The sequence below is a fragment of the Scyliorhinus canicula genome, chromosome 4 (assembly GCF_902713615.1).
Source record: "Scyliorhinus canicula chromosome 4, sScyCan1.1, whole genome shotgun sequence".
In the NCBI taxonomy this organism is placed as follows: domain Eukaryota; kingdom Metazoa; phylum Chordata; class Chondrichthyes; order Carcharhiniformes; family Scyliorhinidae; genus Scyliorhinus; species Scyliorhinus canicula.
Genome location: NC_052149.1, coordinates 116,122,365 through 116,147,851, shown reverse-complemented (window position 1 = coordinate 116,147,851; position 25,487 = coordinate 116,122,365). Strand labels below are relative to the sequence as shown.

The 25,487-nt window shown below is 45.2% G+C and overlaps 1 protein-coding gene across 1 annotated transcript in view; it reads left to right on the top strand.

The window, feature by feature from the left end:
• The window catches only part of LOC119964909 (pappalysin-2-like), a 569,527-nt gene that overhangs the window by 177,703 nt on the left and 366,337 nt on the right, over nt 1-25,487 (top strand). The window contains exon 5 of the mRNA XM_038795012.1: nt 952-1,144. Coding sequence (XP_038650940.1) covers nt 952-1,144 — 193 coding nt within the window. The remainder of the gene's footprint in view (nt 1-951; nt 1,145-25,487) is intronic.

Sequence of the window (25,487 nt, the reverse complement as noted above, 5' to 3'; positions counted from 1 at the left end):
TCTTCTCTCATCCCATTGTAATCACCTTTGTTTAAGCACAAAACACTAGTGTTTGATTTTACCTTCTCACCCTCCATCTGTATTTTAAATTCCACCATATTGTGATCGCTCCTTCTGAGAGGATCCCTAACTATGAGATTATTAATCAAATGAGCTTGCCACCTATGCCCCCCCCCCCACCCAACCATCCCCCCCACCCTATCTCCACCTAACCTTTGGACACTTAGGGACAATGTAGCCTGGTCAATCCTCCTTACCTGCATATCTTTGGACTGTGTGAGGAAACCGGAGCACCCGGAAGAAACCCACGCACACACAGGGAGAATCTGCAGACTTCACACAGACAGTCACCTGAGGTCGGAATTGAACCCGGGTCCCCGGAGCTGTGAGGCAGCAGTGCTAACTAATGTGCCACCATGTCGCCCACAAATTATTATGAGGCTGCAAGTTATTTTGGTGTGCAGCTTTTGTGATTTTGCACCTTGGGGAAACCCAGGTGACTTGGTTGATAGAGGAGTTGAGCCAGGTCCCCGATGAGTATCACCTCAACAACCTTTTCCTGTACCCTCCCTTCCCACTGCTGGCCATCCTGCCACCACCACCAGGCCCATGATCCCTTCTTCCCATCACCGCATGACCTCTAGCCTGCCCCTCACTTAGGTTTTGTATTATTAGCCTCCCTGATTGCACCACCTCCCACCCAATTGACTGCCCCCCCCTGGTTAACCCCTTGCAGGTTCCCCCAATTTTCTGATCAACCCAGTCCCTGTGGCTCCGGTAAGTACATGACATGACTTCAAAAATAAAGGGTGATAGAAAGGCCAAGAGTCACAGTTTGAAGTCATTAAAATACTCCATTCAGCATTGATGTCAGGAGTTCCAACAAAAATTGATCAAGATTTATGAGGAAAACATATTTATCTCCATATATTCCTTCATTTTCTTCCACAGATGACAGCTGTACCAATAAATTCACACCAAACCAAGTAGCTCGTATGCATTGTTACCTGGACCTAGTGTATCAAGGTTGGATCCAATCGAAAAAGCCATCACCCATTTCAATGGCTCCGGAAGTGATCAGACAGACTGTGAACTCTGTAACCATTCACTGGCTGCCTTCAATCAATGGGATGCTGTATGAAAGGTAAACCTTTGCACAAGGCCTAAACCCAGTTCTGTCCATTTAACTAAAAGATGCCTCAAAGTTCTTACTGTTTCATATGGATCTTCAATTGGGAAGCAATTTACTCAGCAAAATGGGAAAATACGGAAATATAAAAAGTATGTTGGCGCTCATAAATGCTTAACAATTCTTTCAGAGAATGAAAAGAAAAGCTAGGTTAACAACGAATCACACCTGGCTCGTGAAGGGTCCTACTACAAATGCTGACCTATCTTTATTTTTTTCAGATGTTAATGCATTTACTGTTCATTGTCAGCCAGTAATAATATTAGAGTGTGGTAGTGTACTCTAGTATTGGATAAAATGCACTCTGCTTCATTGGGTCGCCTGACCTGGGAGTCAAACGTCAGATAACTATTGTAAATGTAAGTTCACACCACAGGCTGCGGGCCTCAAATTGTGTCCAAGTTCTGTTCTTAATAGAGTTAGTTTACAATAATAATATTGATCATCCTGAAACATAAAAACAAGACAAACACTTTCCGAAGTGCCTCATAAGCATATGAGAGGTCACCTGAGCAAAATGGCATGACCCAATTTTGAGTCGCATATTTTTCAGATGACCTAAGGGCTCAAGACATTAAGTCCCTGAAATTGGGCCTTGTTACTCAAAGGCTCCACATTGGATCTTTCTTGTGGTGTTGACTAGGATACAGTGCTGTCTCCCGACTCTGAATAGTGAAATTGGAATATTTTAACATCTACCTGAGAAGACAGATGAGACTCCAGCATCACATCCCATCTGATGGATGATGAAAGTTACATTGGTAGTTCGGAGGAACCCAGTAAAGACCCCATCAGATCCATATTTTCAAACACCTAACATATGAAATGATGGTACCTGTCCGCCAATGGCAGGGTTTGGAGAAACGTTTAGAGCTCTAAATCATCACTATCTGACAAGGAGACTGGTTTTCCTGCATCACTATAGTTATGACAGACTTTTTTTGATTTCTAATTCGAGTTGAGATTCGGCAACCGTATTCTCTGACCAACTCACCTGCTGAAGAGACCTCAAGGAGACTTTCTCAGTACACGAAAAGGTGTTGCTAAGAAGATCACCCTTAGGATTGGCTTCCTAATCAAAATAGTCCATCGATGATGAGACTGATATCTAATGCCATCACACAGATTTAAGTTATTGATGTCTATATGCTATAACCATTACTGTCCCATTGAGTGTCCAATACTTAATGTAGACCAGATCCCACCAGGCCCAGGGTCCAGAGGTTCGCTCCCAGGTCGGATGCACAGAGGTGGGAAAATTCACAGCTCCATGAACTCAACCGTTTAAAAATGGCCAGCCGCAGATTTGATGTTTGGTTGGGGGTGGGTGTGTGGGGGCAGGCTGAACTCTGAGTCATGGAGGGTGAGTCAGGAAGGTGTGGGTTGGGAGGCGGGTCCAGTGTGTGTTGGGCAACCCGGGCTCTTATATAAAGGGCCTCCTCAGAGTTGCTGGTCCAAGTGTTACTTCCTGAATGCAGAATATCTGGAGGCTTGGAGGAGACATTATTAAGTTCTCAAATGTGTGTAAATGTTGTCCAGCTTTTAGATTATCCGAGAACGGAAGGCCAATCATGGGCTTCTCGATGGGAGGACTGTCGCTGATTCTTTATCAAAGGCCTGCTGAATTAATCCACTGTTTGGATCCTCAAGACATAGCCATCAAGGTCATCATTTACCCAAGACCATGAAGGCACGGATTGAGCTTGTGGCAGCCATGAGCACGATTGGGGATCATGAATCCTGTGCTTCAAAAATTTCAGTGAACTGTTTTTGCATTTCAACTGTGTGAGTAGCTTTGCTGATCAACACAGACGTCCAAGGGAAGGGCCTAAATAAGCCTCAGGGCTGCAACAGAGGATTGTGTGAGCATCTCATTTAGCTGTGCACAATACAGATGTGAAGAGGTAGTACGATGGACAGATGCACTGCAGAGAGTTATCTCTGCATGAGCTCTATTTGCGGGTAGCAAAATTCATGCTGTGGTCACAGAACAAAAGGGCGAGGAAGGCCATTGAGCTGGCTCGGATTGGAGTGGAAGAGCTGAAACAAGGGTTATACGTTCCATGCAGCAAATGGCTATTGAGATGGCCAGAGTGCTGGAGCTGCTGGCTGTTTGATGATGTGAATCTCCAGTAGCAGGCGATAAAGGAAGTGTTGAGTTGGTCTTGGCACATGCTGGTAATGTTTTTTTAAATTTAGAATACCCAATTCATTTTTTCCAACTAAGGGGCAATTTAGCGTGGCCAATCCACCTACCCTGCACATCTTTGGGTTGTGGGTGCGAAACCCACACAAACACGGCGAGGATGTGCAAACTCCACACGGGCAGTGACCCAGAGCCAGGATCGGACCTGGGACCTTGGCACCGTGAGGCCGCAGTGCTAACCAGTGCGCCACCGTGCTGCCCTCATGCTGGTAATGTTGACGGTGATACTGTCACTTTGCTAAACACATTGGGTCAGGTGGCATTGGATTCAATGAGGAGGTTGCGTTATGCGTGCAATGCATTGTTGAGGCAATAGTGTGCATTTAATAGTGCATTCACCATGAGAAAGGCTCTATCTCAATATCTAATTTTGCGTCTCACACACGTCCCAGCTCTGCTTCCTCAACCCTCCAGTCAATAGCATCCCTCACACATCGAGAGGAGGACATGGTGTCCAAGGAGGCAGTATCATCGGATACTAGCCTGGAACCCTTACCAACTCCGATACAAGCACTTTGGAGGGGTGTAGCGTTTATTTAGAGTCAGTGGCACAGAGTGAAAGTCACCACACCAGAGTGCAAGAGGAGGTTTCTGTGTACAGGAAAGTCATGATGATGCTCTGCTGTGCTGGGAGGAATGTGGATCCTCAGAATCTCTATTGGGGCACAGTCTTTGTCCAATTGAGCAGATATGTGGACATCTAAGAGAGTTCCCTGAGGCAGTGGGAGGACTGTGAATGAATGAGTCCATGACCATCATGAGCCCCATATTGTTCGGGGACTACATCAGTTCTGAGTATGACAGATTGGCCAATCTCATAGAGAGACACATGCAGCAACATTCGGAGTGGGTTCAAGAGCAGTATCTCAGCCAGGAAAGGGTCCAAGCCTCCCTCAGTAGCCTGGATCAATCCACTCAAGTGTATGAGAGCTGACGTCTATGGAATACATGAGGAGCTGTGTAACCTTAACAGGATGGTTACACTATTGACCCAGCAGTTGTTAGATTGGATGACTGCTGCGGACTAGCAGCAAGTCCCATCAACTCCACCTGAAGGCCAATGTAGGCCTGTGGAGGTCTCTGAGGAGGGTTCAATTGCCAATAGCTCTTCAGTACCCTCATCTTTCATCACCTTCCTAGCCCATCCATCACAGCCCTCGATTGCTGTACATCTGCCAGTGACCATGGCTGCTGTGCCGAGGAGGAGATCTCCAACAAGTGCCCACACAATGGGGTGAGTCACCATGCTCCTCATTTTCTTTTCGGCAGAAAATTGAGCAACCTACCTGCGCCTCCTGAGAGGCAACATGGGGAATCCTTGATAGGACTCTGCACGAGTGTCGGGTGCTGTCTTACCTCCAGCACAAATGAGTTCACCATAGTTCTATATTAATCATATTGTGCACTTGTTCAGTATTTATTTTTCACTTCTACATTACTTGGTTTGTGTGTGTGTAATAGAGAGCTCCAAAGTAATGCTAAAGATACCAGTAGTATTGAAAATGGCATGTTGAGTTGTATCTCCAAGTGTCTTCCCCAGGAGCAATAAGGTGGTCTGATTGGTGAGGCATGTGAAAGCTTCTTCCTTTGTTGTATCTTATATAACTCCAGAGGTCAAAATTTCAAGCACTAAGTTGCTCCTTGTATCTTTCAGTTTCCATCTAAACATGCCTTTGAGGGAGGCTTAATGATCTGACTCCATGACCAGACATTAGTCAGCAGGTGCAACTGAAGCATGAATACTGGATGTTAGACATTCATCTGCACTTTGTCCTTGGTGTGGGCAGCACAGCTTGGTGGGTCATATATTGACCAGTTAATATAAATCATGTGGGCGGCATGGTAGCACAGTGGTTAGCACTGTTGCTTTACAGCTTCAGGGTCCCAGGTTCGATTCCCGGCTTGGGTCACTGTCTGTGGGGTGTCTGCACGTTCTCCCCGTCTCTGCGTGGGTTTCCTCCGGATGCTCCGATTTCCTCCCACCATCCAAAGATGTGCCGGTTAGGTGGATTGGCCATGCCAAATTGCCCTCAGTGTCCAAAAAAGGTTAGGTGGGTTACTGGGTTATGGGGGCAGGGTGGATGTGTGGGCTTAAGTAGGGTGCTCTTTCCAAGGGCTGGTGCTGACTCGATGGGCTGAATGGCCTCCTTCTGCACTGTAAATTCTATAATTCTGTGATTTTATGTGCTGTCACCACTGTAGTAGCTGTATTGTAATTTACGGTGTCACAGAATGTGGTTTGTGGAGTTTTCCGAGGGATATTTAAGCCAGGACTGATAATGAAATGAAATAAAATGAATGAAAAATGAAATACAATGAAATGAATGAGGCTCTCCGTTCTTAACCAGGACCATTGGCTGGAATCGATAGAGCAAATGTTATTCCAATGAGCTGTTACAGCACAGTTGTCAAACCATCATGTGCAAGGTGCCATTTCTACATGAATGATGCAACACCTTTCAGCGTGGACAGGGTGATGTCTTCATTTGTGCCATTATCTGCATTGTGGGCATGGCTTGATTATGTGGGGTTCGCAGGGTTGGTGCCCCATTCACAGTTAATGGTGATCATATGAGGGGCCCAGGATGAAAGGGAGTTATTACCATATGTGTTTGAAAGATGTTGATGGCCATGTTTATGATGGAGAGGGTAAGCTACAGTTTGAACGCAATTGAATTAAACTCATTGATGTTCGATCACTTCCTTGTGGGGGAGACTTGAGAGACTTTCACAACCTCAGAATATCCCACAATGGATCTAGTGAACATTCACAGTAAGTATGGTTCTAATAGTTCTAGGGATGTAGAGGAAAGGATGGCGAAGATGATTCTGGAAAAGAGCGAAAGTAACAGGGTAGTTGTTATGGGAGACTTTAACTTTCCAAATATTGACTGGAAAAGATATAGTTCGAGTACATTAGATGGGTCGTTCTTTGTACAATGTGTGCAGGAGGGTTTCCTGACACAGTATGTTGACAGGCCAACAAGATGCGAGGCCACATTGGATTTGGTTTTGGGTAATGAACCAGGCCAGGTGTTAGATCTGGAGGTAGGTGAGCACTTTGGAAACAGTGACCACAATTCGGTGACCTTTACGTTAGTGATGGAAAGGGATAAGTATACCCCGCAGGGCAAGAGTTATAGCTGGGGGAAGGGCAATTATGATGCCATTAGACATGACTTAGGATGTGTTGGTTGGAGAAGTAGGCTGCAAGGGTTGGGCACACTGGATATGTGGAGCTTGTTCAAGGAACAGCTATTGCATGTTCTTGATAAGTACGTACCAGTCAGGCAGGGAGGAAGGGGTCGAGCGAGGGAACCGTGGTTTACCAAAGAAGTGGAATCTCTTGTTAAGAGGAAGAAGGAGGCCTATGTGAAGATGAGGCATGAAGTTTCAGTTGGGGCGCTTGATAGTTACAAGGAAGCGAGGAAGGATCTAAAGAGAGAGCTGAGATGAGCAAGGAGGGGACATGAGATGTCTTTGGCAGGTAGGATCAAGGAAAACCCAAAAGCTTACTATAGGTATGTCAGGAATAAAAGAATGACTAGGGTAAGAGTAGGGCCAGTCAAGGACAGTGGTGGGAAGTTGTGTGTGGAGGCTGAGGAGATAAGCGAGATACTAAATGAATACTTTTCGTCAGTATTCACTCAAGAAAAAGATAATATTGTGGAGGAGAATGCTGAGACCCAGGCTATTAGAATAGATGGCATTGAGGTGCGTAGGGAAGAAGTGTTGGCAATTCTGGACAAGGTGAAAATAGATAAGTCCCCGGGGCCGGATGGGATTTATCCTAGGATTCTCTGGGAAGCCAGGGAAGAGATTGCTGAGCCTTTGGCTTTGATTTTTAGGTCATCATTGGCTACAGGAATAGTGCCAGAGGACTGGAGGATAGCAAATGTGGTCCCTTTGTTCAAGAAGGGGAGTAGAGATAACCCCGGTAACTATAGGCCGGTGAGCCTAACGTCTGTGGTGGGTAAGGTCTTGGAGAGGGTTATAAAAGACACGATTTATAATCATCTAGATAGGAATAATATGATTAGGGATAGTCAGCATGGTTTTGTGAAGGGTAGGTCATGCCTCACAAACCTTATCGAGTTCTTTGAGAAGGTGACTGAACAGGTAGACAAGGGTAGAGCAGTTGATGTGGTGTATATGGATTTCAGTAAAGCGTTTGATAAGGTTCCCCACGGTCGGCTATTGCAGAAAATACGGAGGCTGGGGATTGAGGGTGATTTAGAGATGTGGATCAGAAATTGGCTAGTTGAAAGAAGACAGAGAGTGGTAGTTGATGGGAAATGTTCAGAATGGAGTTCAGTTACGAGTGGCGTACCACAAGGATCTGTTCTGGGGCCGTTGCTGTTTGTCATTTTTATAAATGACCTCGAGGAGGGCGCAGAAGGATGGGTGAGTAAATTTGCAGACGACACTAAAGTCGGTGGAGTTGTAGACAGTGCGGAAGGATGTTGCAGGTTACAGAGGGACATAGATAAGCTGCAGAGCTGGGCTGAGAGGTGGCAAATGGAGTTTAATGTGGAGAAGTGTGAGGTGATTCACTTTGGAAAGAATAACAGGAATGCGGAATATTTGGCTAATGGTAAAATTCTTGGTAGTGTGAATGAGCAGAGGGATCTCGGTGTCCATGTACATAGATCCCTGAAAGTTGCCACCCAGGTTGATAGGGTTGTGAAGAAGGCCTATGGTGTGTTGGCCTTTATTGGTAGAGGGATTGAGTTCCGGAGCCATGAGGTCATGTTGCAGTTGTACAAAACTCTAGTATGGCCGCATTTGGAGTATTGCGTACAGTTCTGGTCGCCTCATTATAGGAAGGACGTGGAAGCTTTGGAACGGGTGCAGAGGAGATTTACCAGGATGTTGCCTGGTATGGAGGGAAAATCTTATGAGGAAAGGCTGATGGACTTGAGGTTGTTTTCGTTAGAGAGAAGAAGGTTAAGAGGTGACTTAATAGAGGCATACAAAATGATCAGAGGGTTAGATAGGGTGGACAGCGAGAGCCTTCTCCCACGGATGGGGGTGGCTAGCACGAGGGGACATAGCCTTAAATTGAGGGGTAATAGATATAGGACAGAGGTCAGAGGTGGGTTTTTTACGCAAAGAGTGGTGAGGCCGTGGAATGCCCTACCTGCAACAGTAGTGAACTCGCCAACATTGAGGGCATTCAAAAGTTTATTGGATAAGCATATGGATGATAAGGGCATAGTGTAGGTTAGATGGACTTTAGTTTTTTTTTCCATGTCGGTGCAACATCGAGGGCCGAAGGGCCTGTACTGCGCTGTATAGTTCTATGTTCTATGTTCTATGAGGTACCTGTGCATTAACAGGCAACCCTTGGTTGAACACACCACCCAGCCCAGTAATAAATAGTGTGACCAAAAATGATCAATGGATTTCTCACTAACCCACACAGATGTCCGTAACACTGTGAGCCAACCAATCTCACTGAAACATCATGGGCTGGATTCTCCGATTCTGCGGCTGTGTCCGCAGGATCTGTCTGGCCTTACAACCAGAAAGTCGGCACCGCCCCCGTACCGATCCTCCGCCCAGTGCGGGGCTAGCACCCACGCAGCGTAAAGCCCGCTGCTTTACCTGTGGATACGGCCACAGAATGGCCAGGTCTGTGGCCATGCATGTGCACGGCGGCGGTTGCGCTATGCAACATGGCACCGGCTGCGCGTGGACCCGGCTTGCCAAAAATTGCTCCCCTGTAACGAGCCTCGCTACTCCCGGGCCACGCCCTACCAGTCCCCCTAGCCAGTTCCACCTTTCGAGCAGTATGAAAGTACTGTCCCAAATTTGTAAAGGTAAGCATCAGATGTCAGGATGAGTTCCTTTTTGATGTTGAAATGGTCAATAAATTGGATGTCAATAGCTGGTGTTTTACTTTCTCGAAGGCCTCCACCTGTGGCCCCTCCCAAGACCATTTTTTGTTCTTTAAGCAATATGCGTTGTGGAGTCAGCAAGGAGGCCAAATTTTGGCTAAACTTACAATTATAAGTGACTAGTCTTGGGAAGGATTTCAATTCCGTGATGTTTCTTGGAGTTGGTGCTTCCCTGATGGGCCTCACCTTGTCCTCCGCTGGGTGTAGCCCTTTCTTATCCACCCGGTAGCCCAAATAGGTCACTTTGCTCGCTTGGAAAATGCATTTTCCCCTTTTTAGATGTACCGCAGCTTTCTAAAACCCCTACAAGACCTCCTCTCGGTTTGCCAGGCGCTCTCACTCAGAACTTCCCATGATCAGAACATAATCCAAGTATACCGACACTTAGTTTGTTCTCCATGATCTGTTGGAATGTGACGCACACTGACGAGACCCTGAAGGACAAGCAAGTATACTCAATACTTTCCAAAGACATGAGACTGTAACACTTGTTCCCATCCATATTTACGTAATCTCACAAAATGCTACACTACACCTGAATAAATGTCACACAAACAGTGCAGTTTGACCAGTGTTTTGTGGGAAAATGTTACCTGTGTAAGGGTAAACTATCTCACAGCGGTCTCTAGATTCGACAGATGTGCTAATAAATGTAAAATCTTTAATTTTTCTGCAATAATTTAATCAGTGTCGGATTACACCAATGCGAAACAAACAGGAAATCTCACTACAATCGTGGAAAGTGAAGGATTAATTTATTGGTCAAAAGGTCAGAAGTCTGAGTCTTGACATGCTTCCCGGTGAGAATCCTTGAGAGAAGGCAGGCACATCCTGTTCAACCTGCGAAGGTCTTTGGGGCTGGCACTATGCCAAGTTCCACCGCTCAGCAACGCTCCAGTATTGGGACCCCCACAAAAAGTGGTCCTTCCACTTTGGCCGAGAAATGGCCGGCAGAAAAGAGTGTATTTCACGAGGAGGGAACTGAATTTATGGTGGCATTATGTGGGATTTACAAATTCAAAACACAGCTAGCCAAAAGTAGGCCAACATCTGGTACTGATTCTTTTGGCATTGGTGTAACATGAGCTGTGTGAAACTTAACATACTGTATGAAGACCATATGCAGGTCTCTAAGATCTGTGCAGGGTGGATCATATTTAAAACCAGAACCTGTTTGATCATTAGCTTGCTGTACTTCTTCCATGCTGCATCACTCAGTAACCTGTCACTGGGCTTTCTTATTTTATTTTGATTATAGAGCCACATTATAAGTTAAACTGCACAGAGTAAACATTGTTTTGTGATTGCAGGTGAAGCACATTTTGACTTAACAGCCTCTTCCCACGTTAAAATGCTTCTTCGTTTTTAAAGGATCTTTTCTCCCCCTGCCTGACGCCAACCTCCACCCCCTTCCACGCAGACCTCCTTCCACACAGCCCCCCCCCGCCACCCTCCTCACTGCTCTGGCCAGTTCCGCACCTGTTGAGTGAGAACGTTTACAAGTTACAGTCGGGCTTTCTCAGTGTGTCTCTGCAACTCACTGTGAAAAGGTGCAAGACGGCATCAAAGGTAGACTCACCGAGGGAGAGATTCAACAATGGGCATGAGGCAGGCATGATGGACGCCCAAAGACATCAACACTTGTGTCTCCGTAAATTGGGCATCTCGGAGATGGTGGATGAGTGGAATCATCACTGGACTAGTAATCCAGAGACTCGGGAAAATGCCCTGGGGACTCGGGTTCAAACTGCACCACAGCAGATGGTGAAATTTGAATTCAATAAAAACTGGAATCAATAGCTGAATAATGACCATGGAACCATTGTCGATTGTCAGAAAAATCCATCTGGCTCACTAATGTCCTTTATGGAACGAGACCGGCTGTCCTTACCTGGTCTGGCATACATGTGACTCCAGATTCACAGCAATGTGGTAGACTGGTTGACTCTTAAAATGCCCTCTGAACTGTTCAGGCACGCCAATCAGTTCAAGGGCTGTACAGGATGGGCAATAAATGCTGGCCCAGCCGCCAATACCCATATCCCATAAATAATTTATTTTAAAAAATCTACAAGTCGATCAAGTCTCATCAGATTGCCAGTTTGGCGTGGGGCCTTTGGACAGTGGAGCGAAACAAAAGTCCCACAGTAATGCTGTAGAGCTGCTGCTCCCGGTGCCATGCAAATGTAACCTCTTTATTGGGTGCCTCTAGCTGTCCCTTTTCTAAGGGCTGTTGTTGAACTAGAATGGCTGACTGATGTAGTTGCTGCAAATGTTGATTTTGAGAGTGGGGTCCAAAAAAAACATGCATTAGGCTCTGGCTTACGTATTAAAGATGTTTAACACCTTTGATAACAGAGGCATTGTAAGCATGGGAATAATGCTAAACTTTTATAAAACACTGGTTAGCCCTTTGCTGGAGTACACTGGTCACTGGGCTCTAGAGAGGACCTGAAGAGGGTGCAGAAAAGATTCAATGATGATGGTACCAGGGAGTGACTGAAGAAACTAGAGAATAGGAAGTGTTTGGAAAGATGTTTTCAAAATTACGGACAGTTTTGATAGAATAAATAAGGAGCCTCTGTTTCTAGTGGCAACTGGAATAGTCAAAACAACTAGAGACAATGCGAGGAAACATTGAACTTATACAAGCAGTTGTTTGGATCTGGGATGCATTGAAAGGCTGGTGAAAGCAGATTTCAACATAACTTTCAAAGGGAAATTGGATATATACCTGAAAAGGAAAAAACAATTGAGAAAAAACCAGGGGAGTGGCACGAATTACATCGCTCTTTCAAATAGCTGACACAGGCGCAATGTGCTGAATGGCCTTTTTCTCTGTTTCACCAGTATATCATTCAACACACATCTCAACCTGCCCATTTAGGCGGCGTGCGTGCTTTCTGGAGCTGGTTCTGCGAGAGATCAAGCCTGCAAGCTAGTCACCCTAATTCCAATTCTCCGCCAGACAAAATGAAAGGCACAATATGGACCATGTTGGGTTTCCTCCGGTTGCTCTGGTTTCCTCCCACAGTGCAAAGACGTGCAGGTTAGGTGGATTGGCCATGATAAATTGCCCTTAGTGTCCAAAAAGGTTAGGAGGTGTTCTTGGGTTATGGGGATAGGGTGGAAGTGAGGGCTTAAGTGGGTTGTTGCAGACTCAATAGGCCAAATGACCTCCTTCTGCACTGTATGTTCTATGTCCACATTGCTCTCCTGCTCTGTATCTCTCTCCTTCCCTCCGGGCACTTTGCTGTGAGATTCTGGCTCAGATGGCTAACTTGTTGGGTAGGCTAGTTCAGAAATGCCCTGTCTCCCAAGCTTCTCCCAAATTAAGGACTTTCCATGCCCATTGTCTTCATTGGGTTGGCTTTCCAAAGTGGATTTATGGGATTGATGTTAAGTGAAAAATTGGTGAGTGTGGCACAGTGTATGATCATTCCACCTGAGTCTAAAATGCCATGCAGTGACGCCTTCAGTGTACACACACAGGCAGGTTTTAACACCTGACTTGGGACAAGTGGGGCATTTCTTGCACAAAATCCTGCACTCTGATTCTAATGTACCATGGCAACTATTCACTGTAGCACATAATTGACAGAGATCAGCACAGTTTGGAAGTTGCGATTTAACTTTGACTGGGAGGCATGAGCAATGTATTGGGTTAAATCTGGCATCAGATATCTCTTTGTGCCTTTCATGATGCCAGACATTATTTCACTGTAAAACATCAGGGGTCAGGCGCAATGCCAGAGCAGAATATACTCAGTAGCAGACATTTGTGATAGGCCGCAGACTCGGTTACACATTACGTTAGGTATAGTCACTGTGTTACACCTAATACAAGACTTCTACTTATGCATTGCATCATATCTGGAACCTGGGGCTAGAATTTCTTCAGGGAGTTTCCTCATCTGTTACAATCTCAGTGGGAAATCGGCAGAATATCCAGCAAAATGGCATCAATAGCTAAAGATATAGAGATCAGAAAAACATCTATAGAAATTACAGCTACTGATATCCAGCCCACTGTTACACGTAGCATCAGACATCTGTTCACTGACTAGGGGCTGGATTTTCACACCCTTGGCAGATAGTTCAGGACCTTCCTTAGTAGAAAACCCCCAAATCTCATGATTTACATGCTGGGGGTGGGAAGGTGTGAGGTGGAGTCAGTAAAGTCAGGCCCACTGGCTCTGGAAATATACTCGGCCACAGGGATGGTCTGGTTGGAAGCCCCCCCCCCCCCCCCCCCGTTCTGTTAAAGCTTGTTAGTCCTTTAGCCCTTACCCCTCACACCCTCACCAATTTCTAATGCTGCCTCTATGCCTTTGATGTTAACTCATGCCCACTCTTGTCCCCCACCCATCCCCATGGCTACTTATAGCCCTCATGCCAACTCTTCCATGTCAATTCACCCAGTATACACCACCAATGAGCTATGTGGTAACACTGACATGTTGAAACTGCTCAGAGAATAAACTGCCCATTCACAAAACTTCTGTTCACTATCTGTTCCTACAACCCTATAAAAGTCTCAATCAGTCAGTGCACTAAAGTAGCAACAACAGAGGCTTCAAACACATAACACCTCTTGATCTTGTACAAATAAACATTGTGAAATTGACAAAAGCGATCACAGAAATAACAACTTATTATGGCCACTTAAAGAGGTCAGTCAGGCAAAGTCAACAATCCTCTCCATTGTATCTTAAATTAAACAGACATCTCCAAAACATAACACACTTGTTGGGCTGGATTCTCTGTCCCGCCGCGCCAGATTTCTGCTTCAGCATGCTGGCGGGATGCGCCGTTTCGCCGGCTGGTCAATGGAGTTTTCCATAGTGAGGTAGCCCCCGCCATCAGAATCCCCCGGGCTGCCGGCAGATAATCCAGCCCGTTAACTTTGTATTTGCAACACACACTTTCAAACAGTACATTTTGGATCATATCAGCTCACTGGGAAAATAAAAATTCTACTCCTCCTATGTCTGGTTCTTCAATTTCTCCTCTGGCTGGTGACATTGCTGCCAGAGGACACAGCTTCTAACTATCTACTCTCTCCAAGCCACATATCATTTTGAAAAATTACTTCTTGTATTTTGCCATTTGTGGTACCAGGCATTTAACGCTTGGTTATATTTAGCAGAATACATTTACTGCTGTATTTAATTATAGTTAACATGAGGTAGCTGCTTCTGCCTGTGTTATACTTGCATTCAATATTTAAAGTCAGTATTAAGTATCTACTGTAAAAATCTATATACGTCTGGTTGAACGAAGTATGCTTTAGGGGCTGATTTAGCACAGTGGGCTAAATAGCTGGCTTTTAAAGCAGACCCAGTGCAGGCCAGCAGTGCGGGTTCAATTCCCGTATCAGCCTCCCCGAACAGGTGCCAGAATATGGCGACTAGGGGCTTTTCACAGTAACTTCATTTGAAGCCTACTTGTGACAATAAGTGATTTTCATTTCATTTCATTATCCCTGTTTCAGACAGTGTTATACTTAACACCAGCATGCGTTTGTGTAGTCATAGAATTTACAGTGCAGAAGGAGGCAATTCAGCCCATCGAGTCTGCACCGGCTCTTGGAAAGAGCACCCTACCCAAGGTCAACACCTCCACCCTATCCCCATAACCCAATAACCCCACCCAACACTAAAGGCAATTTATCATGGCCAATCCACCTAACCTGCACATCTTTGGACTGTGGGAGGAAACCGGAGCACCCGGAGGAAACCCACGCACACACGGGGAGGACGTGCAGACTCCGCACAGACAGTGACCCAAGCCGGAATCGAACCTGGGACCCTGGAGCTGTGAAGCAATTGTGCTATCCACAATGCTACCGTGCTGCCCTTGGATTTTCTTGCGTTTGGTATTAAAAGTCTACTAATGCGCAGAGTTATGTTTGTGATTAGTACTTCCTATAGTATGTTACATAAAGCAAAGTAAATGCCAAGTATTCATATCCTTCGCATGCTCAACCCTTTAATGCTTCAGGTTGCAGCTCTGGATCAAACTACACTTTGAACGGAGCTAAGATTTGCATCTCTGCCGAGTCCAGGTGCTTTGTTTCTGGCCCCTTCAGAACCATTTCTTTGTGCTATTTGCATTATGGAAACACAGAAAATAGGAGTAGGAGTAAACCATTTGGCCCTTCGAGCCTGCTCCGCCATTAATTCTGATCATGGCTGATCATCCAACTTAATAGTATTGAAGAAGCAGCGGGACTGCGGAAGGACTTGGAAGGCGAGGAGAGTGGGCAAAGAAGTGGCGGATAGAATACAATGTGGAAAAGTGTGAGGTTAAGCACTTTGGTAGGAAGAATGGAAGCATAGGCTATTTTCTAAATGGGAAAACGCATAGGAAGTCAGAAGCACAAAGGGAATCAGGCATCCTCGTTCCAGATTCTCTTGAGGTTGACATTATGCATATCATCACATTTCTGAGGTGGTATAAGGCTCTGGTCAGACCCCATTTGGACTTTTGTGAGCAGTTTGGGGCCCCGTATCTCAGGAAGGAAAGGGTTCAGAGGACGTTCACAAGAATGATCCCTGGAATCAAGAGGAGCAGTTGAGGATTCTGGGTCTGTACTCATTGGAGTTTAGAAGGATGAAGGGGGATCGTATTAGAACTTAAAGGATACTGAGGTGCAGATAGAGTGGACATGGAGAGGATGCTTCCACGAGAAGGAAAAACTAGAACCCGAGGGCACAGCCTCAGACTAAAGGGACGGTCCTTTAAAACTGAGATGAGGAGGAATTTCTTCAGCCAGAGGGTGATGAATCTGTGGAACTCTGCCGCAGAAGGCTATGGAGGCCAGATCACTGAGTTTCTTTAAGACAGAGACAGATATGTTCTTGATTAACAAGTGGATCAGTGGTTATGGGGGGAAGGCAAGAAAATTGGGAAGAGAAACATGTCAGCTATGATTAATTGGCTGAGCAGACTTGATGGGCCAAATGGCCTAATTCTGTTCCTGTCTTGTGGTCTAATAGCCTGATTACTCTTTCCTCCCTTATCCTTTGATCCCTTTAGCCCCAAGTGCTATACCTAACTTCTTCTTGAAAACGTACAATGTTTTAGCATCAATTTCTTTTTGAGGTAGTGAATTCCATAGGCTCACCACTCTCTGGATGAAGACATTTCTCCTCATCACTGTCCTAATGTTCTATCCCATATCTTCAAACTGTGACCCATGGTTCTGGACGCCCCACCATCGGGACCATCCTTCCTGCATATACCCGACCCAGTCATGTTAGAATTTTATGTTCCTATGATATCCCCCCTTATTCTTCTAAATTCCAGTGAATACAATCCTAACTGATTCCATCTGTCCTTATACGCCAGTTATGCTTTTGGTCTCAGCTCCTACTGTCCAGTTTTACTCTGAATGATACGGTCTGTACCTTATCTAAATCATTCAATACTTCCTGCACCTCAGCAAGGTTGATCATTGCTTGCCTTTCCTATATTGTGTACTAGAGCTTATTCAAACTCTCCTCATTGATCATCAATGACGGGGTCGGTTAGCTCAGTTGGCTGGGTGGCTGGTTTGTGGTGCGCAGTAACGCCAACAGCACGGGTTCAATTCCTGGACTGACTGAGGATGTTCACGAAGGTCCCACATTCTCAATCTTGCTCCTTACCTGAGGTGCGGTGGCCCTCAGGTTAAATCACTACCAGTCACCCCCCCCACCCCCCTTCCCCGAAAGGGGAGAACAGCCTATGGTCCACTGGGACTGTGGCAGCATTTATATTTTCACACTCAGAATGATTTATGTTGCCCTTTTGTCATGTGGAGATAAAAATTGTACATAATCATAATTAGAGGAATTTCACATGGAAGTAAATGTGCAGTCCTAGCATAAACGTATTGAGAGTATCAGGGAGAGTATCAAATTGAAGGAAAAAGTATATAAAGTGGCAAAGATTGCTGGGAGATTAGAGGACTGGGAAATCTTTAGGGGGCAACAGAAAGCTACTAAAAAAGCTATAAAGAAGAGTAAGATAGAGTATGAGAGTAAACTTGCTCAGAATATAAAAACAGACAGTAAAAGTTTTTACAAATATATAAGACAAAAAAGAGTGGCTAAGGTAAATATTGGTCCTTTAGAGGATTAGAAGGGAGTTTTAATAATGGGAAATGAGGAAATGGCTGAGGAACTGAACAGGTTTTTTGGGTCGGTCTTCACAGTGGAAGACACAAATAACATGCCAGCGACAGATAGAAATGAGGCTATGACAGGTGAGGACCTTGAGAGGATTGTTATCACTAAGGAGGGAGTGATGGGCAAGCTAATGGGGCTAAAGGTAGACAAGTCTCCTGGCCCTGATGGAATGCATCCCAGAGTGCTAAAAGAGATGGCTAGGGAAATTGCAGATGCACTAGTGATAATTTACCGAAATTCACTAGACTCTTGGGTGGTCCCGGTGGATTGGAAATTAGCAAACGTGACGCCACTGTTTAAAAAAGGAGGTAGGCAGAAAGCAGGAAATTATAGGCCAGTGAGTTTAACTTCGGTAATAGGGAAGATGCTGGAATCTATCATCAAGGAAGAAATTGCGAGGCATCTGGATAGAAATTGTCCCATTGGGCAGACACAGCATGGGTTCGTAAAAGGCAGGCCATGCCTAACTAATTTAGTGGAATTTTTTGAGGACATTACCAGTGCAGTAGATAACGGGGAGCCGATGGATGTGGTATATCTGGATTTCCAGAAAGCCTTTGACAAGGTGCCACACAAAAGGTTGCTGCATAAGATAAAGATGCATGGCATTAAGGGTAAAGTAGTGGGGCCTCACGGTAGCATGGTGGTTAGCATCAATGCTTCACAGCTCCAGGGTCCCAGGTTCGATTCCCGGCTGGGTCACTGTCTGTGTGGAGTCTGCACGTCCTCCCCGTGTGTGCGTGGGTTTCCTCCGGGTGCTCCGGTTTCCTCCCACAGTCCAAAGATGTGCGGGTTAGGTGGATTGGCCATGCTAAATTGCCCGTAGTGTAAGGTTAATGGGGGGATTGTTGGGTTACGGGTATATGGGTTACGTGGGTTTAAGTAGGGTGATCATTGCTCGGCACAACATCGAGGGCCGAAGGGCCTGTTCTGTGCTGTACTGTTCTATGTTCTAGTAGCATGGATAGAGGATTGGTTAATTAATAGAAAGCAAAGAGTTGGGATAAATGGGTGTTTCTCTGGTTGGCAATCAGTAGCTAGTGGTGTCCCTCAGGGATCCGTGTTGGGCCCACAATTGTTCACAATTTACATTGATGATTTGGAGTTGGGGACCAAGGGCAATGTGTCCAAGTTTGCAGATGACACTAAGATGAGTGGTAAAGCGAAAAGTGCAGAGGATACTGGAAGTCTGCAGAGGGATTTGGATAGGTTAAGTGAATGGGCTCGGGTCTGGCAGATGGAATACAATGTTGACAAATGTGAGGTTATCCATTTTGGTAGGAATAACAGCAAACGGGATTATTATTTAAACGATAAAATATTAAAGCATGCCGCTGTTCAGAGAGACTTGGGTGTGCTAGTGCATGAGTCACAGAAGGTTGGTTTACAAGTGCAACAGGTGATTAAGAAGGCAAATGGAATTTTTTCCTTCATTGCTAGAGGGATTGAGTTTAAGACTAGGGAGGTTATGTTGCAATTGTATAAGGTGTTAGTGCGGCCACACCTGGAGTATTGTGTTCAGTTTTGGCCTCCTTACTTGAGAAAGGACGTACTGGCGCTGGAGGGTGTGCAGAGGAGATTCACTAGGTTAATCCCAGAGCTGAAGGGGTTGGATTATGAGGAGAGGTTGAGTAGACTGGGACTGTACTCGTTGGAATTTAGAAGGATGAGGGGGGATCTTATAGAAACATTTAAAATTATGAAGGGAATAGATAGGATAGATGCGGGCAGGTTGTTTCCACTGGCGGGTGACAGCAGAACTAGGGAGCATAGCCTCAAAATAAGGGGAAGTAGATTTAGGACTGAGTTTAGGAGGAACTTCTTCACCCAAAGGGTTGTGAATCTATGGAATTCCTTGCCCAGTGAAGCAGTTGAGGCTCCTTCATTACATGTTTTTAAGGTAAAGATAGATAGTTTTTTGAAGAATAAAGGGATTAAGGGTTATGGTGTTCGGGCCGGAAAGTGGAGCTGAGTCCACAAAAGATCAGCCATGATCTAATTGAATGGCGGAGCAGGCTCGAGGGGCCAGATGGCCTACTCCTGCTCCTAGTTCTTATGTTCTTATGACTTTCATCCATCCGACTGATTCCGCTCTATACCCTAGCATTTGAATAGCTTTGCAATTGTCTTGCTGCTGACTAGACATTAATGTTGACAAATTCGCTTTTTTTGCAAAGGGCTCAGTCTATGAACTTTGTATTTATGTTACATATATAGAATACATTCAATGTGCAACACTTGATGTTTGCCAGCGTTAAACTTAACTTGCGAATCTCTGCCTGATTCCAAGTGATCTTATTTCTGCAAAACCACAGCTGCAACCTCTGTTTTTTTATGCGTTATTTCTGTGTCATCTGGAATTTTACCTGTTTTACCATGGGCAACATTGTGGCTAACACTGTGGCTTCACATCGCCAGGGTCCCAGGTTCGATTCCCCGCTGGGTCACTGTCTGTGTGGAGTCTGCACGTTCTCCCCGTGTCTATGTGGGTTTCCTCCGGGTGCTCCGGTTTCTTCCCACAGTCCAAAGACATGCAGGTTAGGTGGATTGGCCATGCTAAATTGCCCTTAGTGTCCAAAAAGTTAGGAGGGGTTATTGCGTTAAGGAGATAGGGTGGAAGTAAGGGCTTAAGTGGGTCGGTGCAGATGCGATGGGCCGAATAGCCTCCTTCTGCACTGTATGTTCTATATCTATATCTATATTTTATGTTTAGACTGAAGGTTAGTCATCTAAATGTGCAGTAACAGATGTCCTTGTGCCGACCCCTGTAAGTTTCCCTGACTCTAAGGTTACATCGTTGTCCAGTGTTCTCTGATTCTTATCTTTCAGCTGCTTTTCTCTCCAGCCTCATACCTTCTTCAGAAATCCAAGTAAATGATAATCTTCGGAATTCCTCTGTCTTCTGTCTGTAAAATATCTTTAAAGATATCACAGAGCATTGTCGAGTTTAGTTTCTAAAACTAGATTGTCGCCTCCTTAATCAACACCCCTCCCAACAGAGGGCTTGTTGCCATTCACTCTCTACAATCAGACAATATGGCCGGGATTCTCCCCTACCCGGCGGGGTGGGGGGTCCCGACGGGATGGAGTGGTGTGAACCACTCCGGCGTTGGGCCGCCCCAAAGGTGCAGAGGTCTCCACACCTCTAGGGGCCAAGCCCTCACATTGAGGGGCTAGGCCCGCGCCAGAGTGGTTACCACTCCGCCGGCTGGCGTGAATGGCCTTTGGCGCCACACCAGCCGGGGCCGAAAGGACTTCGCCGGCCGGCATTAGTCCGCGCATGCGCTGGAGCGTCAGCGACTGCTGATGTCATCCCGGCACATGCGCAGGGGAGAGGGTCTCTTCCGCCTCCGCCATGGTGAAGACCATGGCAAAGGCGGAAGAAAAAGAGTGCCCCCATGGCACAGGCTCGCCTGCTGATCGGTGGGCCCCGATCGCAGGCCAGGCCACCGTGGGGGCACCCCCTGGTGTCAGATCGCCCCGCGCCCCCCACCCCTCCCAGGACCCCGGCGCCCGCCCGTGCTGCCTGATCCCGCCGGTCAGGTAGGTGGTTTAATCCACGCCGGTGGGAGAGGCTTGTCAGCGGCGGAACTTTGGCCCATCGCGGGCCGGAGAATCGGCGCGGGGGGCCTGCCGACCGGCGCGGTGCGATTCCTGCCCCCGCCGAATCACGGGTGGCGGAGAATTTGGGACACGGCGGGGGCGGAATTGACGCCGGCCCTGGGCGTTCTCCGACCCAGTGGGGAGTTGGAGAATCCCACCCCAGATTTCCAAAAGCAAAGAAACATTGTAGCATTCCCTGCACCCCCTCATCCCAAATCTCATCTTTCCTTACTATACTCTTTGACATTTGAGGTTATGAAGATACAGATGTAACATGAGGAACAGGGAATAGTCCATTCAGTTCCCCACGTCCATCCTGTAATTCAAATAAATCATCCCTGATCTGTATCTTCACTGCATGAACCCCACCTTGGTTCCATGTTCTGTAAACTTGCCTAACAAAAAATCAACAATTCCAGTTTTAAAACTTTCAGTTGACCCCTCAGAACCATTTTGAGGGAGAGAGTTCAAGATTTCCAACACCCTTCGTGGAACTAAGTGCTTCCAGATATCATCCCTGAATGGCCGAGATCTAACTAGTTATGCCTCTTTCTTTCTTCTGGACTCTCATGTCTGAGAAGGAGAGCTTATCTACCCTGTCACGAAGGCTCTTTTGACAGCTCCTTCCAAACTCATGACCTCTACCACCTAGGAGGACAAGGGCAGCAGGGAACACCACCATCTGCAACTTTCCCTCCAAGCCACTCACCTGACTTGGAAATATATTACAGTTCCTTCACTGTCGCTGGGTCAAATGCCTGGAACTCCCTCCCTGACAACCAATGTACCAATACCACATGGACTGCAGCAGTTTGAGAAGGTAGTCAAGGGCAATGAGTAAATGCTGGCCCAGTCAGAGATACCCATATCCCATGAAAGAACAAAATGAAATATTGGGCTGAACAGATGCAATGGAGTATTCCTTCCTTACCTTTGGGAATTGGGGTATTTAAATAGAAGTTTCCTTGAGGAGATTCAATCGGTGGGGTGTAATCCATGACAGGACAGATTACAGATGATCAGCTGCAATAACAGGCTTCACGGGCCAAATGGTGTTTCTCATTCCATGTTTCCTTCAATTCTGATGAACAATGATATACTTCCAACATATCGCATTCAATATTTCATAAAGCATGCTGCCAAACATTGATTAAAGGAGAACTCCACCCTATGTATTGTTCTGTGAAGAACTGAGTGCTTGCTTATTGTTCGGCAGCTGTATTCTCACATTTGTTTGGCAAGAAGTTCTGTGTTTGGGTTGCGATTTATGTTGGACTTCAGAATCCCTGCTGATTGCGTGGAATAAATTCCCATTCTTAAGTTGTTATTGCCTTTCCTTTCTTTTTTGCAAGATATTGCTCTCTCATCGTTCTGTCCGGGTCCCACTAGCCCTTGTCAAATTGGCGAGACTCCCAGTGTAGCTCTCCTACTGAGACTGATTCTGCCGCTGAAAAAAGTACTTTATTTCCCTTGGTTGCCACATGGCCAGCAAATTGCTATGTCGCCTCTCGAAAACAAACCTTTGGTATAATAATAGACTCAGATGGTCAGATACTTGAAGATGCTTTGCTGGTTCTTATCTGGGATTGAGGGACGAGGAGAAAGTGTCAACTGTGAAAGACAGCAACCTGAATTGAAAAGGTGGGATATGAACAAGCAGTGAAATCCCAAAAAAGACAGGACATTTTTTGTTCTTCCTTTCAGCTTGTTTTAGTGAGGGGAAGATGTTGCTCTCAAATTCCGAGTTGCGCTTTCAGATTTATGGTCTGCATCCACTTCGTAAATACAAAGGCGACATTGCTCACATCGTGAAGCATAAATGTCAGAAATGCCACCCTCCATGGTTGTCTTTCCCAAGAGGAACTTGCATTGTGTATAGAAGTTGCACCAACCAAGGTTTCTGGTCATTGACCTAGGCTTCTGGCCACACGTTATCCTCAAATTGGACAGGGTTTTATCAACAGCAATGACGTCTCATCTGTTCCACTATTGTGAGATATTTCTCGTTAGTGCAGTGTGGAACTTGACAAGTGCATGTAGTTCAACGATTTCTTGTTAGCTGTTCATGAATTTAAAAGAATGAATTTATATAGTTCTTTTTATGACCTCATGATGCCCTGAAAGATTTTATAGCTAAAGTGTAGGCATGTTGTAGTATAACACGGCAACCAATTTGAACACACTAAGCTCCAAAATCAACAATTTGGTTATGACCAGATATTTTATATTTTGCGATTTTGACTGACAGATAGAAATTGCATGGACAACTATAAAGATATATTTTTGCAGACTTCATTGGTGAACACAAAAAGCATTTATTAAAAAGAATTGTACAGCAGCCTCACCACCATAGCTAGCTCCCAAAATATGTTTCTGCTTAGGGTCCTCTCTCACTTTGGGGTGATTCCACATTCTGAGTCCCGATTGGTCCCCCATGCCAGATGACACTTACTCTGCTAAGTTGCCCTTAAAGGGAAAATCACTGCATCCCTCCCCTTTAACTCCTTTATACAATCTTCAATAACTAATTCACTCTCTCCTAAATACCAACTAAACATTATGTGCAAGAGTTGGACAATTATAAATCGAGTCTTTTTGAGTGAGTTTCTTGTTCCTCGTAGAGCAGTGAAATTCTGTTCTCTGAGATGCTTCCACAGGATCAACGTTAACAGGAACAGCAAAGACAGATACTTCTTCTGGCACAGGTGATTCGTCACTATTTGCTTCGATAGAGACATCAGTTATGTCTAGAACATTTCAATCAGGTACTTCGGTGTTTACGGGTTCAAAAACATTTCTTGATGACAGAAGTTGACTGTTGGATTATCTCTCTCCTCCTTAAGTGGTCCCCGTGTTTATGAACAATCCATCCCTCCACCGCCACTTGATATTAAAAGGGTCCAGTCTCAGAGTCAATTCCGGGGATCCAACTTGATCCACTACCAAAGTTTTTTATGTGTACGGCTTCATTTGCCATAACTCATCATGCTGTACTATGTGAATCATGGTTTGCTTTCTGATTGCTTTGGCTAGCTCTCATTCTCCCTGGCAAATATGGAAACATGAGACTCAGTCTCATTCTGAGACTACGTTTCATTAGCAGTTCTTCTGGTGGAACTGGTTGCATGGGGAGTGGTATGATAGCTAAGGAGGAATTGTGAGATTTTTGTCTCCAAGTTTCCACCTGACAGTTTCTTTAGGCCAGACATGAAAGTTTGGATGGCTCTCTCAGCTGGTCCATTTGATGCTGGGTGGTAAAGAACAATTGTAATGTGTTTAATACCATTGAGAGCGAAGAAGTTTTGAAACTCAGCACTTGTGAATACAGTTCCATTGTCTGATACCATAACTTCAGGTAATCAGTGTGTTAAAAAGTCTTGGTGTAAACTTCACCTAAAAAATGTCCACTCCACCGTTAACAGCGAATCCAAGCCAAGATTTTACACCACCGCTTTTAGGTCTCCTTTGTCTTATCACAAACTTTATACAAACTCTGCGATTCAACCGCTGATTTCCAGTTATTTCAACTCATGTTTTACAATCTCACAAGCCTGAAAATAATTTCAGACATCTTTCTGGCATTTTAGCATTTTTCTCAGCTCCGTTTGTCTTTACCTAACAGTGCTCTGTTCCAGTACCTTTAACCTCAGACAGAGATTAACTTCTCTTCATTAATCTCATTTCCTAAACTAACTGCCTTTCAGATCTCTGCACTTATTTTCTTTAGCATTACTCTATGGTACAGCTTTTCTTATAGCAACGCTGAGAGAAATGTCCCCCCCAGCCTTCTAAACCAACTGTTTTAGCAGAGTTATGAGAGCTTCCTCTCTCTCACTAACTATCAATCAATTCAAATTCAATCAAATTAGCTAAAACTTAAAAGCTTCTCTACAATACAAGGCGCCAGTTGCTAAGCAACATCCACATGCTTACTCCTTTTATTTATTCTTCACACTGTAGCCCTCTCTAAATGCAATGGGAACATAGTTGGAATTTAACCCCCACACATACAAACACCGTTCTCCAGCATGAATGTAACCATAGGTTTTACCCTTACAGCCACAGAAACATTAAATTAAACCCACTTAAAACTATATTATTTCAAATGTTTGTCAATACAAATATAAATCCCTTAAAACTACCTTTGCTTTACCTACACTCATTTACCCGTCCCATAAATATTTTGTCACACATTTTGGCCAAAAGTGGATCTCAATTGATTCAGTTCTGATTTGTTTCACCGTAACTGGAATGACTCTTAAAAAAATAAATGCCATGGTTATTCCCTGTGATACTGGAGTTCAGGTGGTACTTTCTTGCACAGGTAGGTGGCTAGGAGCATCCACATTAGCTGTGTGTGTTCCAGGCCCATGCTTGAAAGTATATTCATAGGCAGACAGAATTTTTAAAATTTT